Below are 16802 nucleotides of genomic sequence, written 5' to 3'. Positions count from 1 at the left end.
AAAAGAGATTTCAACTCTTTCTTCAAAAGTCAATATGGAGAGCCTGTTTTTTCCTATAAAAATCTACCTCTCTTCTGGGAATCTTATTTAGTTCATATGGAGTTTGATATCATGGAAATATTTCACAACCTCTATAGTTGCCCTGCTCCTATGTTCATCATCAAAAAATCAAAATCAATCAGGTACTTTGTGTGCCTCCGTGCCTCTATTAACAAAGTACCTTATGATAGTGCTCAGGGGTATTAGAATAATCAAAATATACCATTTTGATAGGAGGACATCTGCAACAAGCAGAGAATCCACTGAGACGCACATGCCAGGCCCTCCAGGCTCTGACCTCAGCTTCCCGTAGGCCCTTCAGCAGAGCCCGTCAGCCTCCATGGGATGTGGAAAAGGAAAACTTTCCAAAACTCTCCCATGGTCCCTTTGGAGAAATTCACCAGACACTGGAGTTTCCAGGAATCAGGTGTACAACCAACTTTTTCAAAAACATTTCCTAACTACCCAACTGAGAACTGTCAAGGCTGTTCCAGATGAGATAATAATTGCAGTTCTGTGGGGAGGTGAGGTCACACAATCTCTAGTCCATATCTCTGGGTGTGCCAGGTGCTCTTTCACACCTGTATTGGCTCATGTGAGCATCGCTGATACCAGCGTCTGTAGCAGGTGGGAGTCAGGTGAGTGTTTTCTGTCAGCACAGAGGCAGCTTCCATAGGAGAAAGAGGAGGACCAGGAGATGGGAGAATGCTGATGATTCCATCAGGGGTAGAAGTCACCCACCAGAATGGAACACAGTTCCTGAGATCTGAGCTGAGCTTTTGGAAGGAGACTGAAGGGCTGAGGCACGACTCCAATTCCTGACTCTTCCTAAGGTATGAAACCCTCACGGAATGCGGCACTTGATGATGGAGCCAAGTGGTATAAGACCTGATTTATATGGTGCTTCAAAGTGTTCATTTACAATCAGTCTGCCATTCACTATGGTGTATCAGTAGCAAAAAGGCCATTTCTGGAGTTCTATCGTTATCACTGTAAACGTTCTATGCCTGTAGCAATGTGTATCGTGAAGCCAATGGAATTATGTAATCACCCACAGAGACCGAGTACGTTGGCATCAATGGACAAAATGAAATTACTTGTCTCTAATTTGGATGTGATGTGCTTACTGATGGCAGCAAATGTGTTGCCACTGAAAATTTATGTCTCCTGTTACGGGATAATGGTGAGAATATTTTCCACCAGCATGAGAAAAAGAGCTTTTAAGAAAACTTTATTTTCCTAATAGAGCATTTCAGAGAGCAGGAAATGGCTCAGGACTCCATGACATCGATTGAAGTCGTGTTTTTCTTGTTATATTTTCTCTGGTTGAAAAATTATCTGATGCTGTTTTCCAGGTCATTACTCATCTCTCTTCTCCTCAACATACGCAACGCATAAGTTTCCATCTCTCCAGTTTCTATATTGCAATTTCTTATGCTTTCTGTCTTTGCCAAAACCAAGATTAATTATAGTTACTCTTCATTTTTCAGAAACAACCAATATAGGATTACATGGTCTCTAATGGAAATCAATTTCGTTTTTACCCTCAGACACTCTAGTTATGCTCTTTTAACTATGCTTTACATCGCAGGATCCTTTTGTAAAATAATTTCTGTAATGGATGGTCTTATAATTTAACTGTGTTTTGATTCCTGGTGAAAAATATTTGAATGATTCTTTTTTTTTAATTTTTTGAATGATTCTATTACCATGGTAGTATTTATTTTTTTAAAAAAACTTCAATCTAGTCATATAACAGTATTCAGGGCATTTAATTAAATTTGTTATTAAAATTATACGAAAGTCTGTAAACCTTGATCCATTAGTCATACTGCTCCTTGGAATAAATACCAAGAACCAATAGAAAATGATCACACCTGAACTTATGTAATATATTTAATGTGTTACAGGTGTTTGGGTTAGTTGAAGAGCCTGAGAAAGAGAGGTATGCGAGAATAACACAACAATAAACTATCCATGTGACTGCAACCAGGTTCTTCTGGTTCAAATCTCCATTCGACCTCTTCTAGATGAATCCTTCAACTTCCCTGTGGGTAAGTCCTCTTTGTCTGACCAAGAAGAAGAGTACTTGCTCCAACAAGAAAAAGCCACGAATACTAAATAATTTAGAATAGGAGCGTATTCATAGCAGTGACTAAATACATTTTTGTCATGCTCCAAAGAAAACCTGAACATATTTGGATTTTTATTTACAACAGCAACCAGCACAACAGATAGATAAATAGATCATGGATACTTATGGAAAGATCTCAACGGATTTGATCATACCAATGATCCACGTATTTCAGATAGTCATTGGAGCCATGGGGAATTTCTCACTCATCATTCATTACATTTGCCTGTACTTTCACGGATGCAAGTCACGGTCCACAGACTTAACTCTCCGAAATCTGATTGTGGCTAATTCCTTGGTGATTCTCTCCAAAGGAGTCCCCCAGACAATTGCAGCATTTGGACTGAAAGACTTCCACAATGATCTCGAATGCCAAATTGTTTTATACATTCACAGAGTGGCCAGGGGTGTGTCCATTGGCAGCACCTGCCTGTTGAGTGCCTTCCAAGCCATTACCATCAACCCCAGGAACTCCAGGTGGCCATACTTCAAGATAAAAGCCCGAAAATATATTGGTCTCTCCAATAAACTCTTATGGGTGCTACAGGTGTTGGTCAGTGCCAGTTTCCCTATTTATACGGCTGTGAAATACAGCAACAAAACCATAACAAAGAAAAATAACCGGGGGTTCTGTTGTTTGCCATTCAATGACAACAATACCTTCACACTCTTTATTGTGTTGATATCCTCCTTTGATGTTTCATGTGTAGTCATTATGTCCTGGGCCAGTGGATCCATGGTTTCCGTCCTGTACAGACATAAGCAGCAGGTCAGCCACATTCATAGGAACAGCCTCTCACACAGATGCTCCCCTGAGACCCGAGCTTCCCAAAGCATCATTCTCCTGGTGAGCACCTTTGTATTCTTTTATGGATTTTCTTCCATTATTTATGCTTATTTGGCTCTTGTGGATAATTATAGTCCATGGCTGGCTGATCTGTCTAAATTAATAAGTGAGTTTTTCCCAACAATCAGCCCCTTTATTCTCATGAGCAGCAAGACCCATGTAATGAAAATATGTTGTGTTTGTTGTGGGAGGAAAGTGCCATTTCCGCCTCTTGTATGAAAAGTCTATTTGTATATTTTTCGCCATGTTCAGTCATTAATGAGCTCATCCCTCAGACTACCTTAAAAACAATGTTGGACCCATACCATTGCAGAGAGAATGATGAACTAGACAGAGTGAGATATTTCCCCAGTGACAAACAATAGTTGTAAATCACATTAGCAGTAGTAAATGAAATGGTCTGTCATTGCTATTCAAGCAACTACAGGATTCAATTGTATTGATAGTTGCAGTGGAAAACTTTACTTAGGGCAATAATTAAATGATTACTCAGTTCTGAAATAATGTGGTGATGGTGGTTGCTGTAAAGTCTTCTTCAACTCAAGTCAATTTTAACTTACCAGCTGGTGAAATGTTGCCTAGTCCTGCAACGTCTTCACAATTAGTTGTGTATTTCAACTCCTCGTTATACCCTGTATGCTAACCCATCTCATGGAATGTGGACCTATTTGTAGATTACCCTCGAACACATACACATGATGAATTTTATCCCTCCTGGTGGTGCAGCAAGCACCCAATGTAAAAGAGACTAAATCTCAACACTCCTAATGCGAAAGATCTCTTGACTCTTTCTCCAAGGCTGATGAAATAATGGAGACTTACTAGCATTGTCTTAGAGTGTGTATTGTTAATCTATGAGGTAAACAGTTTGGAATAATAGCTAGACATGGAAAAGGTGACATTCAAAAAATAGGAATCATCTGGGATGGCATTTTGGGAAACTGGTTCCATGGTGAGGGATACAGCCCCATATTACAATATTGTAATGGAAGTGGCCTGGAGCACATTGGAAGAATAATTAGCCTAATGTTATCGAAGGAATTGGAGGTCAGAGTCTCAATTTTGTCCTCTACACCCTAAGAGGAATGGAGGGCATGTATTAGATGAGAATGCTCATGCAGAGTGGTTGACGTGTAATACGTTTTCATATGAACTATGGACAAATGAGATGTGGGAGAACAAATAAAAGCATACTACGATGTGTATTGAGCTGAGAAAACTATGGTAAGTGATATGAGCCAGTCAAACATATTTTGTGATCCAACTGAGAACTATTTAGAAAAGGCCAATATGTAAAGATCATTTATGATGACCAGGGGTGGATAGGATGGGAAAAAGAGGACTTGAACTTTTCATTGTTGTGAGAATAATCCTTGTCATTCTTGTGATCATGCTGGTGCTGACTCAAAGGCAACTAACAATTATAATATCACCCAGACAGTGGGGGCTCAGGGAGACAAGTCTCACTTTCTATGTATGAGACTCAGTTTGACAATGTGTGCAGGAGTCTAATGGATCACGTGAACATGACAGTCGGTGATCCTAAGATAAACAGAATGACGTGTACCACTCCCATGTGCTCTGAAAGGATTCCTGTTAAAAGATTCTGGATAGAGTGAGAGAAAATGTGGCCCCAGACCCAAAATTATACAACAAACTAGCCATAGTGGTTAGATAGACCCTGAGACTATGATCCTACGTCACCCTTCCAGTCTAGAAACGAACTTACCGCTATCACTCAGTTTCTGAACTAAACAAAAGATCTTTAAGAAAAGCAATGACACAAGAGAGGTACCCATACTATCTGAGATCAAAAAGGCAGCATTTTCCCAAGTTCATCAGGGTTCAGGTGGAGTGGAACCTGGAAACAATTGGAAGAAGCGAGTTAAGTAGTGTTTTATTGTGAATGCAATGAATGAGATAAAACAAAATGCATATGAATTGCTGAATGGAAAACTGATCTGCTTTTACAACTTTCACCCAATTCAAAATAATAAGAATAAAGAGAAAGAGAGTTTGAACTCAGCTAGAAATCCTCATGGGCAGCCAGCAGGTGTCTTTGGAGCCTTGCAAGTTGCTCCACTAATGAATAGATTTCATCCAAGTTTCCACACTAAGACAAACACTATAGATCGCAAGGGTCTCATCCTCAACTGATCGTGGTTCAACTTTCTGTTGGCATGAGTTGGGAACCAATGATGGCAATTAAGAACAATTTCAGTGTAATCATTAAGTTTTCTGTGCCAGGATGGCACCTGTAGGAAGATATGGGTGGAGTTTAGCCTATCAATCAGGTCACAGCCTGATGGTGCCTCCTTGTGGTCTTGAGCAATTCATAAGGAGAGTCCTGGGAATCTTTCTCCTCTCCCTGTGCCTTCACCTTCCTCTTGAGGAGCTATGCTGAGACCTGTACAAACGCTGGACATGCTTACACTGCCATTGGATCCACAAGACTGAGTAACCACCAGCCTCTGATCATTGCATGTGGCTTTGTGAGTCAGAAGAGGGATTCGTGGATTATTGGACTTGTGGACTAGTACCAGTCTTATGGATTTGATTGGGACTGGGCTGGGATGTTCTCTCTATGTGTAATTCTTCTTAATATAAAGTGCTCTCTCACACATATATGAGTCACTGGACTTTTTTCTGTAGTCCCCTAACACACTCAATTTAATTATTCTCTTATTTTTCTGAGTAGTGTTATTGGTCTGTGCATGTTTAAAGTTGGCTCATTTAATTACAAACCAGTGAGGATTAAAATATTTTTTATTATTGATCTATCTATAATCCCATTTGAGCATATTCAGAAAACACAGACTAGATAACAACCCTTGGGAATCTGTTGGGATTTTCCACTGGGTACAGTAAGTGGTCAATTTTGGTACGTGTGCAACATGCTCTTTTAAAAATGTATGTTCCTTTCTTGAAGTGTAGGACTGTCTATATACCTATTAGACTAATAAATTGATGGACTTATTCACAAATTAAGCCTGTGGATATCTTCACAGACTTGTTAAATCAGCTCTTCAGTTGTTTGTTTCTTCATCTACATTCTGACATATAGACACCATAGGATAAAGTAGTACAGCCTGAGAACATTTCCTACCTTGTAGTTTGTATGGAAGTCGATCACCATGAGTTTCTTCCAGGGAGTAGCTGGTGGATTCAAACAGATAACCTTATGGTTCATAGCCAAGTGCTAAACCATGTGGCCATTGGAATTGCTTAACTAGGAGTGTGCCATTTTCAAACTGTTATTCTGACTTACACACTTTTTCCATTAGTTCTGTCATTTTTGTCTTATAATCAGTTGAAATCATACATGGCTTCAAATTAACTTGTATTATATTTCTTTTTTTCATTTCTTTTTATTTTTTAACTTTCAAAAATCATTTTATTGAAGGCTCATACAATTCTCACCACAATCCATACATACATCCATTTTGTGAAGGACATATGTACATTTGTTGCCATCATCGTTCTCAAAACATTTGACTTCTACTTGAGCCCTAAATATTGGCTCCCCATTTTCCCCCTCCCTCGCCACTGCACCCTCCATCATGAACCCTTGATAATTAAATTATTATTATTTTGTCATATGTTACCTGTCTGAGGTCTCCCCCCGCCCTCTTCTCTGCTGTCCATCCCTCAGGGAGGAGGCTATACATAGATTCTTGTAATCGGTTCCCCCTTTCTACCTCACATTCCCTCCACCCTCCAGGCATTGCCACTCTCACCACTGGTCTTGAAGGGAACATCTGTCCTGGATCCCCCATGTCCCCAGTTGCTATCTGTACCAGTGTAATCCTCTGGTCTAGCCAGATTTGTAAGGTAGAATTGGGATCATGATTGTAAGGGGAAGGAAGCATTTAAGAACTAAAGGAAAGTTATATGTTTCATTGTTTCTACCCTGCACCCTGACTGGCTAATCTCCTCCCCACAACCCTTCAGTAAGGGGGTGTCCAGTTGCCTACCGATGGACTTTGAATCTCCACTCTGTACTCACCCTCATTTACAATGATATGATTTTTTTGTTCTGATGATGCTTGATACCTGATGCCTTCGACAGCTCGTGCTCACACAGGCTGGAGTGCTTCTCCAATATGGGCTTTGTTGCTTATGAGCTAGATGGCCACTTGTTTATCTTCAAGCCTTTAAGACCCCAGACACTATATCTTTCATAGCCGGGCACCATCAGCTTTCTTCACCACATTTGCTTATGCACACATTTGTCTTCAGTGATCATATCGGGAAGGTGGGCACCCACTGATATGATTTTTTGTTCTTTGATGTCTGATAACTGGTCCCTTCTACACCATCAGCTTTCTTCACCACATTTGTTTATGCACACATTTTTCTTCTGCAATCATGTCGGGAATGTGTGCATCATTGAACGCCAATTTAATAGAAAAACATGTTCTTGCATTGAATAAGCATTTGAGTGGAGGCCCAATGTCCATTGACTGCCTTAATCCTAAACCTGCACATAGATCTATTTCCCCACACTCCTTCATAAATATATTTACATGTGTACATGCCAGTATTCAGACCTCTATAAATACCCTTTGTCACCTAGCTCTTTCCTCTATTTCCTTTTACTTTCCTCTTGTCTCAGTATCATGCTCAGCCTTCACTTGGGTTTCAGTAATTTCTCTCGGTTACATTGCCCTTGCTGAATCCCTACCAGGCCTCTCACACCCTCCTTGCCACTAATTTTGGATCACTTGTTGCTCCCCTGTCCCTGAGTTGGTCAGCACCATCTCCTTACCCCCACCTCCCCTCTCCCATGTCCCCCACGGAACCATTGGTCCCATTGTTTCCTCCTCCAGAGTATTCATCCAGCCGATCTTATCTAGATAGATCTCTAGAGAAAATAATATGCACCAAACATTAAGGCATAGCAAGACAGGTGACGAATGAGAACACAGCAATGACAAAAAAGAGGAAAATCAATGACCCATAAAAGAATAAATTAATTAAAAGAAAAAAACCCTGTAAATAGATCAAGGTCTGATTTTTTTTTTCCACAAGAGAAAAGCTTGTAGTTAGTTCAGGGATCGTTTGCTGGCCCTTAGGAGCGTTTTCCAGTCCAGTCTGTTGGGGCACCACGCCCTGGCCCCAAAGTCCACTTTCAGCATTCCCTGGGGACCTTGCCACTCCAGTCCCTTGCTGTTCCGCTGCACTCCCCCAGTGATTTGCCTCGGTGTGGTGGGATCAGGTCAGGTGCAATTCCCACACTGTGTCTCCGGTGCTGTCCCCTGTATCGCCCTTAGTCACTGAGGGGCATCATGTCTCATAGTGGGGCCAGCCATGTTGTTCTCTCTGTGGACTGGCTGCTCTACTCAGGAACATCATCATCACGGCCTGGTGGGCCAGGCTGTGCTCCACTCTCTCCTCCTGCCCCTTCATCTGCTCCCGTGTGCTCTGATCAAATATGTCCACCTCCCAGAGCTGCAGAGTCAATGTCGTCCTTTGGAACAAATTTTTTTCGGGGGAGGGGCAGGAATCCACTTAATTTATGGTGCTGGGGCCAGCCTCCCAGACCTCTCCACCGGTTCCCTCCTCCACGCCGGGATATTGCATTCACACCTTGCGACACTGGGTTGAAGTCTGGTCCCACTTTCCCTGTGGAGATATAAACAATACCCTCCCCTTGGGTGGATTAAAGGATGAATACAAGGAAGAAAAGGGTAGTGGGGTCAAGGTCTGGTTTTTTATGTATAGATGTGTCCTTCAGTCAGGTCCGATGGGGTGCCACGCTCTGGCCCCAGAGTCTGTCCTTTGTACTCCCTCGGGGGCTCCCTGCTCTGCTCCCATGGTTACTCTGCCGCATGCCGGGTCAGTCCTGACACTGAGACTCTAGTGCTGTCCTCCTTAGGGCCCTGGGCCAGCAAGGGACAGCGTGTCTCATAGTGGAATCAACCATATGGTCCACTCTGTGCATTGTCTGTTCAGAGTGGGGATATCGTCCTCCACGCTTGATGGGCCAGGGTGTGCTCCACTCTCTCTTTCTCCCCCTTCATTTGCTCCGTATGCTCTGATCAGACATGCCCCTCTTCCACTAGTTGCAGCTTCAGTGCAGTCCTCTAAAGTAAATTATTCTGGGGGGAGAGGCAGTTGTCCACGTAGCTGGTATGGGGGCCAGCCCTCAGGCCCGTCCACTGGCTCCCACTCCTTGCTGGCATGCTGCATTCATCTGGAACTGGCTTTAAGTCTGGTCCCTCTTTCCCTGTGGGATACAAACAATACCCTCCTCTTGGGTGGGCCAGTGGCCTATTCCCCTGCCACACATCTTCCCCCACCCCTACCTTTTTAGTTGGCTACCATATGTACACCTGGATTTGGTTGGCCCCTACCATACTACCTGGACCTCACCCCTGGAGTGTTTGTATACAGTATCTTTTTCCCTGTGCCCCTTTTGCATTTACTTTTCTATTCTTTCATATATACATATATATTTACCTCAGCGGACTCATGTTGTACTTGGCTTACTTCATTTAGCATAATTTCCTCCACTTCTTCCCATGCGGCGATATGCTTCATGCATTCATCACTGCTTTTTAGTGATGCATAATACTCCATTGTATGTATGTACCACAGTTTTTTAATCCATTCATCGGTTGATGGAAATTTGGGTTGTTTCCAACTCCTTGCGATTGTGAACTGTGTCACGATGAACACTGGAGCACAGATGTCTGGCTGTGGTTTGTCTCTTTCCTCTTCTGGGTATATGCCCAGTAAGGGGATTGCTGGGTCATATGGTAGCTCAATTTCCATCAGTTTTAGAAATCACCAAATCAATTTCCATAGTGGCTGTACATACCTACAGGTCCACCAGCAGTGGATGAGAGTTCCTGTCTCACCACAGCCCCGCCAACACTTGTTGCTTTCAGATTTTTTTAATTGGGCTATCTTTGAGAGTGTTATACGGTATCTCATAGTTGTTTTGATTTGCATTTCTCTTATGGCTAATGATTGGGAACATTTTCTCATATGTTTATTGGCCATTCAGATTTCAGACTCTGTGAAACTTCTCTTCAGGTCTTTTGCCCACCTCCTCAGTGGGCAGTTAGTTTTTCTCTTATTGTAAGCTTGCAAAGTATTTTAGATTTTAGTAGTAAGACCTTTGTCTGATGTGTCATGGCTAAAGATGTTTTCCCAGTCGGTGGGCTCTCTTATTACTCTCTTGGTGAATTCTTTCGATGTACACAGGTGTCTTATCTTCAGTATATCCCACTTGTCTATTTGTGACTCCTATGTATTTGTATTTGTATACATATGTAGCCTATGTATTCCCTGTGGCAAGGGTCTCAGGTTTGTCCCAATTCCATCATTAATTGCCCTAATTGATTGGGGTTTTTTTATGAGGGTATGTGATCCACATTGAGTTTATTCTTGTACATGGAGTGAGGTAAGGGTCTTGCTTCATTTTTTTAGGCAGGTAAATATCCATTTTTTCCAGCTCCATTTATTGAAGATGGCATCTGCTTCCCATTTAATTATTTTTTGGGCCCCTATCAAAGATCAGTTGCCTGTATGATAATGTTTTTATTTCTGAGTCTTCAGATGTTTTCCATTGGTCTGAATATCTGTTGTTATACCAGTGCCATCCTGTTTTGACTACTGTGGCCGTAAACTACGTGATAAAGTCAGGTAGAGCAGGCCCTCCTACTTTGGTCTTCTTGAGGAGTGCTCTGCGAATTCTGGGCTTCTTACCCCTCCATATGAAGTTGGTAATCAGTTTTTCCAATTATTTGAAGAAGGATGGTTGGTATTGGTATGGCAATAGTATTGAACTTATATAGTGCCTTGGGCAGAACTGACATCTTTACTATATTGAGTCTCCCAAACCACGAGCATGGGATATTCTTCCATTTGTGGAGGTCACTCTTGATTTCTTGTAGTAGTGTTTTCTAATTTTCCTCATACAAATCTTTCAGTTTTTTAGTCAGGTATATCCCTAGGTATTTCAATTTGTGCTTGGCTGTTGTAAAGGGCACTACCTTTTTAATTGTCTCTTCTGTGGCCGTGTCGGATGTGTAGAGCAGTCCAATGGACTTCTGTTTGCTGATTTTGTATCCTGCCTCTCTGCCATATTCCTCTATTGCTTCCAACACTCTGCTTGTGGAGTTTAAGGGATCTTTGATATATAGAATTATATCACTGGTGAATAATGATAATTTGTCTTATGTTGTTAGCTGGGACCTCCAGTACGATATTAAATAGGAGTGGGGACAAGGGGCATCCTTGTCTGGTCCCCTTTTTTAGTGTAATTGTTTTAGTCTTTTCTCCATTAACTACCATGTTGGCTATTGGTTTTTCATATATAGCTTGTATAATATTGAGGAATTTTCCTTCTATTACTATCTTCTGGAGTGTTTTAAACAGGAATGCTTGTTGGATGTTGTCGAATGCTTTTTCCGCGTCTATCAATATGATCATGTGGTTATTATTTTTCCTGCCAATGTGGCAAATAATTCTGACAGTCTTTTGTCTGTTTTACCATCCCTGTATCCCTGGTATGAATCCCACTTGGTCACAGTGAATTATTTTTTATATGCTTTTGTATTCTATTGGCCAATATTTTGTTAAGGATTTTTGCATCAATGTTTATTAGGGATATTGGTCTGTAGTTCTTGATTCTTGTGGTATCTTTGCCTGCTTCAGGTAGCAGAGTTATACTAGCTTCATAGAAAGAGTTTGGGAGTTTTCCATCTCTTTCTACGTTCTGGAAGAGTTTGTGTAGGACTGGTGCCAGTTCTTCCCTGAAAGCTTGGTAAAATTCTCCTGTGAAGCCATCTGGCCCAGGGGATTTTTTTGTTGGTAATCCCTTGATTACCTTGTCTATTTCTTCCATTGCTATGGGTCTGTTGAGGTTCTTTTTTATTCCATCTTTCTTTCTTTCTGTCTTTCTTTCTAATCATTTTATTAGGGGCTCATACAACTCTTATCACAATCCATACACACATCAATTGTGTAAAGCACATTGTACATTCATTGGCCTCATCATTCTCAAAACATTTGCTCTCCTTAAGCCCCAGCACCAGGTCCTCATTTTCCCCCTTCCCCCACATTTCCCCTTCCCTCATGAACCCTTGATAATTTATAAATTATTATTTCTTCATATCTTAATCTGTCCAACATCTACCTTCACCCGCTTTTCTGTTGTCCATCCCCAGGGAGGTCACATGTAGATCCTTGTAATAGGTTCCCCCTTTCCAACCGACCCTTTCTCTACCCTCCCAGTATCGCCACTCACATCACTGGTCTTGAAGGGATCATTCACCCTGGATTCCCTGTGTTTCCAGTTCCTCTCTGTACCAATGCACATACCCTGGTCTAGCCAGACTTGCAAGGGAGAATTCAGATCATGATAGTGGGGGAGGAGGAGAAATTTGGAACTAGAGGAAAGTTGTATTTTTCATTGTTGCTACATCGCACCCTGACTGGCTCATTTCCTGCTCGAAATCCTTCTGTAAGGGTATGTCCAGTGGCCTAAAAATGGGCTTTGGGTCTCCACTCCACACACACACCCCATTCGTCATGATAAGATTTTTGTGCCTGATACCTGATCCCTTCAACACTTCGTGATTGCACAGGCTAGTGTGCTCCTTCCATGTGGACTTTGTTGCTTCTGAGCTAGATGGTGGCTTATTTACCTTTAAGCCTTTAAGACCCCAGACACTATATCTTTTCATAGCCGGGCACCATCAGCTTTCTTTGCCACATTTGCTTATGCACTCATTTGTCTTCAGCGTTCACATCATGGAGGTGAGCACACAGTGATGTGATGTTTTTGTTCTTTGATACCTGAGAACTGATCCCTTCAGCACCTTATGATCTTGTGATCACAGAGGCTGGTGTGCTTCTTCTATGTGGGCTTTGTTGCTTCTGAGCTAGATGGTCACTTGTTTACCTTCAAGCCTTTAAGACCCCAGATGCTATATCTTTTGATAGCTGGGCACCACCAGCTTTCTTCACCACATTTGCTTATTCACCTGCTTTGTCTTCAGCAGTTGTGTCAGGAAAGCAAGCAGAGTTTTCTTGGTTAGGCTAGTGAGGCTTTATCTGTGTAAGGTGTGTCATAAACCAACTGATCAGGCTATAAAAGAAACATAATTGGTACAGAAGGAAGAGAGGACAAATGGAGAAAGTTGATGCCTGACGGACATCACCAGGGAACCTAGGAAAAGGCAGTGAAAGAGACAAGCATGTTCACTCTGTGCTAAGTGAAGTGTTTGTTGTTTTTCATAACTAAAAGTTGACAATTTTATTTTCACATGGTACAATACAAACAAAAACTATTTTGTTTTGCTTTGCTTTTTGTCCGCTACTCCACTGCAAAAACTATTCTCATTCTGATAGAAAGAGCGAGCAAGTCTTCCATGTTGTACTGTTAGAAAACACTGAAAGTCACCGCACAGTGGTCTCCCATGCACGTGGTACAAGTACTACAAAACTGATACAATGAGGCAATGCTCTGCCTTTATCTGTCTGGTCCAGTCATTCTGGCGCAGTGGGCACCATCATAAGATGGGCCGGTGGCTGCAACATTGGGGGCCAATGCACTATTGGCATGTGGCCTCCCCTGGGTGGCCTTGTTCCAGGAGCAGGGCGCACTGGCATCATTCCAGGAGGAGCGCTCATCATTGGAATTATGGGTGGGATTCCCATGTGGGGTGCCAGCGTCATACCAGGGTGAGGAGGACCCAGGAGTCTGGAAGAAGGCAGGATCATGGGCCCTGCTGGACAAAGAGCAGAGAATGGAGTTAGGGCATCTTTCCTTGTTGAAATGCAGCCATTGTTCTGTCAATCAGGCTCTGAGCCTGCTCCTCCATCCATTTCTGATAGTCATCTTTCACATTCTCTTTGGGTTTACTCCCACTGCAATGTGTCTTTCTCACAGAAGGAGACTCATGGGTGAGGTACATACCATGGTAGTCGCAATAAAATTTAGGCATGTTGCTGGCCATTTGCTACTCTGTTCTGAGCCACATGGAAATGATATCTGAAAGAGATTGATTTTATACAAACTTCTAGGCAAAAGAGTGAGGAAATACATTTCTGTCCATCGAATAAATTTGCTTGTGGCACTTTTGTTCTAGGAGCAATAAGATACTCAGACAATTCAGTTCAGGTAGACCAAGTAGGGGGAAAATTGAAGGGAAGATCCAGGGACACATCAATTTTTATGGGTAATTATTACCATGCATGTCCTACAATGATGAACAAAACAATTATTTAAAAAGTACAGTTCAGGTGAGATGCTACTGCCTCCCTAATTTGTCATGAAAGTCATGATTGCCCTGTTTTAATCTAACCCAGATTGAAAAGAGGACTGCGGGCCATTGCACTTAGAGAGGAAACCTCTTAAATATGATGAGTACTTTTAATAATTCCCTAATCTTGCTTGACAAGTCAAATTAGAATTCTTTTATCAATGAATTTTTTATTGTGAATTTGGGTGGAGGGGGCAGGTTTACGTTTGAGGGCATCAACTCTACCACCGTGTATTCTACCCCATTTCCCTGATTTCTTTTCTCTCTCTGATGGGCCTCCATTGTCCTATCTACCCAAGTCAACACCTATAAACCTTCTAGTCTGTTGCTTCATCCTCCCATCCTGGCCTGCTCTCCCTTGGGCAGCTCCGAAGTCATGGTCTGTGCTTTTTGATTGACTGGTGTCATTAGAATAATATTCTATAAGTTCATTTACATAATTAGTTGTTTGCGGACTAGCCATGGTTTTTCTCTTCCTTTTTATTTTGAGATGTATGGTATATTCCATAGTATGTATGTAACAAGGTTTCTTATCCCATTCTTCCATTGAGGGCATTTGGGCCATTTCAGACTTCACGGTATTGTGACCAGTCCTTCGCTGAACATGTTCATGTTAGAGCTCATACTTCTTTAGGGTATATACTCAGCAGCAGTATTGCTGGATCATATGGAGTTTCTATTTCTAGATGTGTGCTACATAATTACTCTTGTTATAAAGAATGCTGCACTAAAAATTCACCTCTACACAAAACTCTTGATTCCACTCAATGTAGAACCATCATTTACCTGTAAAATTCTCTATCACAAACCTGTCTCGAATAAGCCAATCAGTCTGTCCCATTTTCTCATGGTTATATTAAAAAGAAAAAGTTAATCAAGACTTAGTTAAAATTCAAAGGAAAGCTGGGTGGTTACATGTACTTCAGCAGTAATATGGTAACCCCTTTCATGATCCATTCAGCTAATTACCTAATTAGACAGGCTCAAAGGCAGCACACACTCTTTATCATTCAGATCTCCTAGTTAATGCTAGTGATAAATCTTGAACTTGTACTAATCCTTCATTCAGCACATCACTGATGAGCCCCTGTGTTCTCTCTCACACGATTCAAATAAACCAGATGTTACAAATCCCCCTTTTACACAGGAGAACCATCCCAGAGAAATGTGTAACATATTAAAAGTGGCAATACCGGGAGAGTGGAGGGAAGGCAGAATACAAAGGGAAACCGATTATAAGAATCTACATATAACCTCCTCCCTGGGGGGGATGGGCAACAGAAAAGTGGGTGAAGGGAGATGTCCGACAGTGTAAAACATGGCAAAAACAATATTAATTTATAAATTATCAAGAGGTCATGAGAGAGGAGGGAAGAGTGAGGGAGGGGTGAAAATGAGTAGCTGATATCAAGGGCTCAAGTAGAAAGCAAATATTTTGAGAATGATGATGGCAATAATGTACAAATGTGCTTGACACAATGGATGGATGTATGGATTGTGATAAGAGTTGTACGAGTCCCCAATAAAATTATTTTTAAGTGACTCTATTAATTTCAATGTTGAAATTCAAACACTTCATTTCCATGGTTTTTATTGTACAGATAAATAAATAACACAACACTTTCCAACTAAATGTTCTTTACGTGTATAATTAAGTGATTTTTATTACATTAATCATGTTGACAAACAACCACCAATAATTATTGCCAAATTTCTGGTCATCATAAATAGAAACTCACTGCTTCCTAAAGCATGGCTCCTTCTTTCCCTTCACACTTCCTTTTAATAGCCATTAATAGCTTTTCAAGCACTTTCTGCACCTAACTTTTCTCTCTAGCCAATGGCCCATATCTTCTCAGCTCCCTGAACATAATTCTCAACGGAGTTAGCTATTGACTATATTCACTCTTCCCTCACAAAGTCATCTTCACTCACTCAGATCAGGCTCTTAGCTGATGTTCAAAGAGACTATTTATGGTCACCATTTATAACCATATTGACACATTCCATTGTCAGCTCATGTGAACCTCAGCAGATTTCAACATGGCGGACTGCATCCTCTTTCCATACCCTTTGGGGTCATTGACAGAGATAGAGGCATTCAATTGTGGGAGACCAGCCTCCACCACTGCACAACTCCAATAGGGTCCTATGTAGCAGTTGTGCAATTAAAAAGAGAGAAATGAAAGACAACAGACAAGACATGCAAGTGCTCACCTATTCTGTGGAGTCCAGAATAAGAAACAGAGTGAATGCATTTTCTAACACCTTTATATACTCATCTGGCATGAAAGCAATGTCATACACATAAATAACAGGAAAGGCATGTACTAGAGGCATACACACAATAGGAAGGGGAGGTACTAGGGCACACAAATGACAGGATGTGCATAGGTAACATGATGGGAAGGTCCTAGAGTCAAGATGGTAAATTAACCTTGGTCTTCCTTAATCTGGCTTGATCTTATGTGTCCCTGAGCTCTTCTCCAAGGGAAAAAATTTG

At 41.5% G+C, this 16802-nt stretch overlaps 1 protein-coding gene and 1 pseudogene across 1 annotated transcript; one reads left to right on the top strand and one right to left on the bottom strand.

The window, feature by feature from the left end:
* Positions 1-2288: 2288 nt before the first annotated feature.
* On the top strand, positions 2289-3239 carry LOC142432622 (vomeronasal type-1 receptor 2-like). The gene has a single exon (XM_075537846.1). The coding sequence runs from the start codon at positions 2289-2291 to the stop codon at positions 3237-3239; it is 951 nt and encodes a 316-aa protein (XP_075393961.1).
* A 10284-nt stretch (positions 3240-13523) lies between these two features.
* On the bottom strand, positions 13524-13981 carry LOC142432621 (U1 small nuclear ribonucleoprotein C-like; annotated as a pseudogene).
* Positions 13982-16802: the final 2821 nt, after the last annotated feature.

Source organism: Tenrec ecaudatus, chromosome 18, assembly GCF_050624435.1.
Source record: "Tenrec ecaudatus isolate mTenEca1 chromosome 18, mTenEca1.hap1, whole genome shotgun sequence".
In the NCBI taxonomy this organism is placed as follows: Eukaryota; Metazoa; Chordata; class Mammalia; order Afrosoricida; family Tenrecidae; genus Tenrec; species Tenrec ecaudatus.
This window is presented reverse-complemented; position numbering and strand designations above follow the sequence as displayed.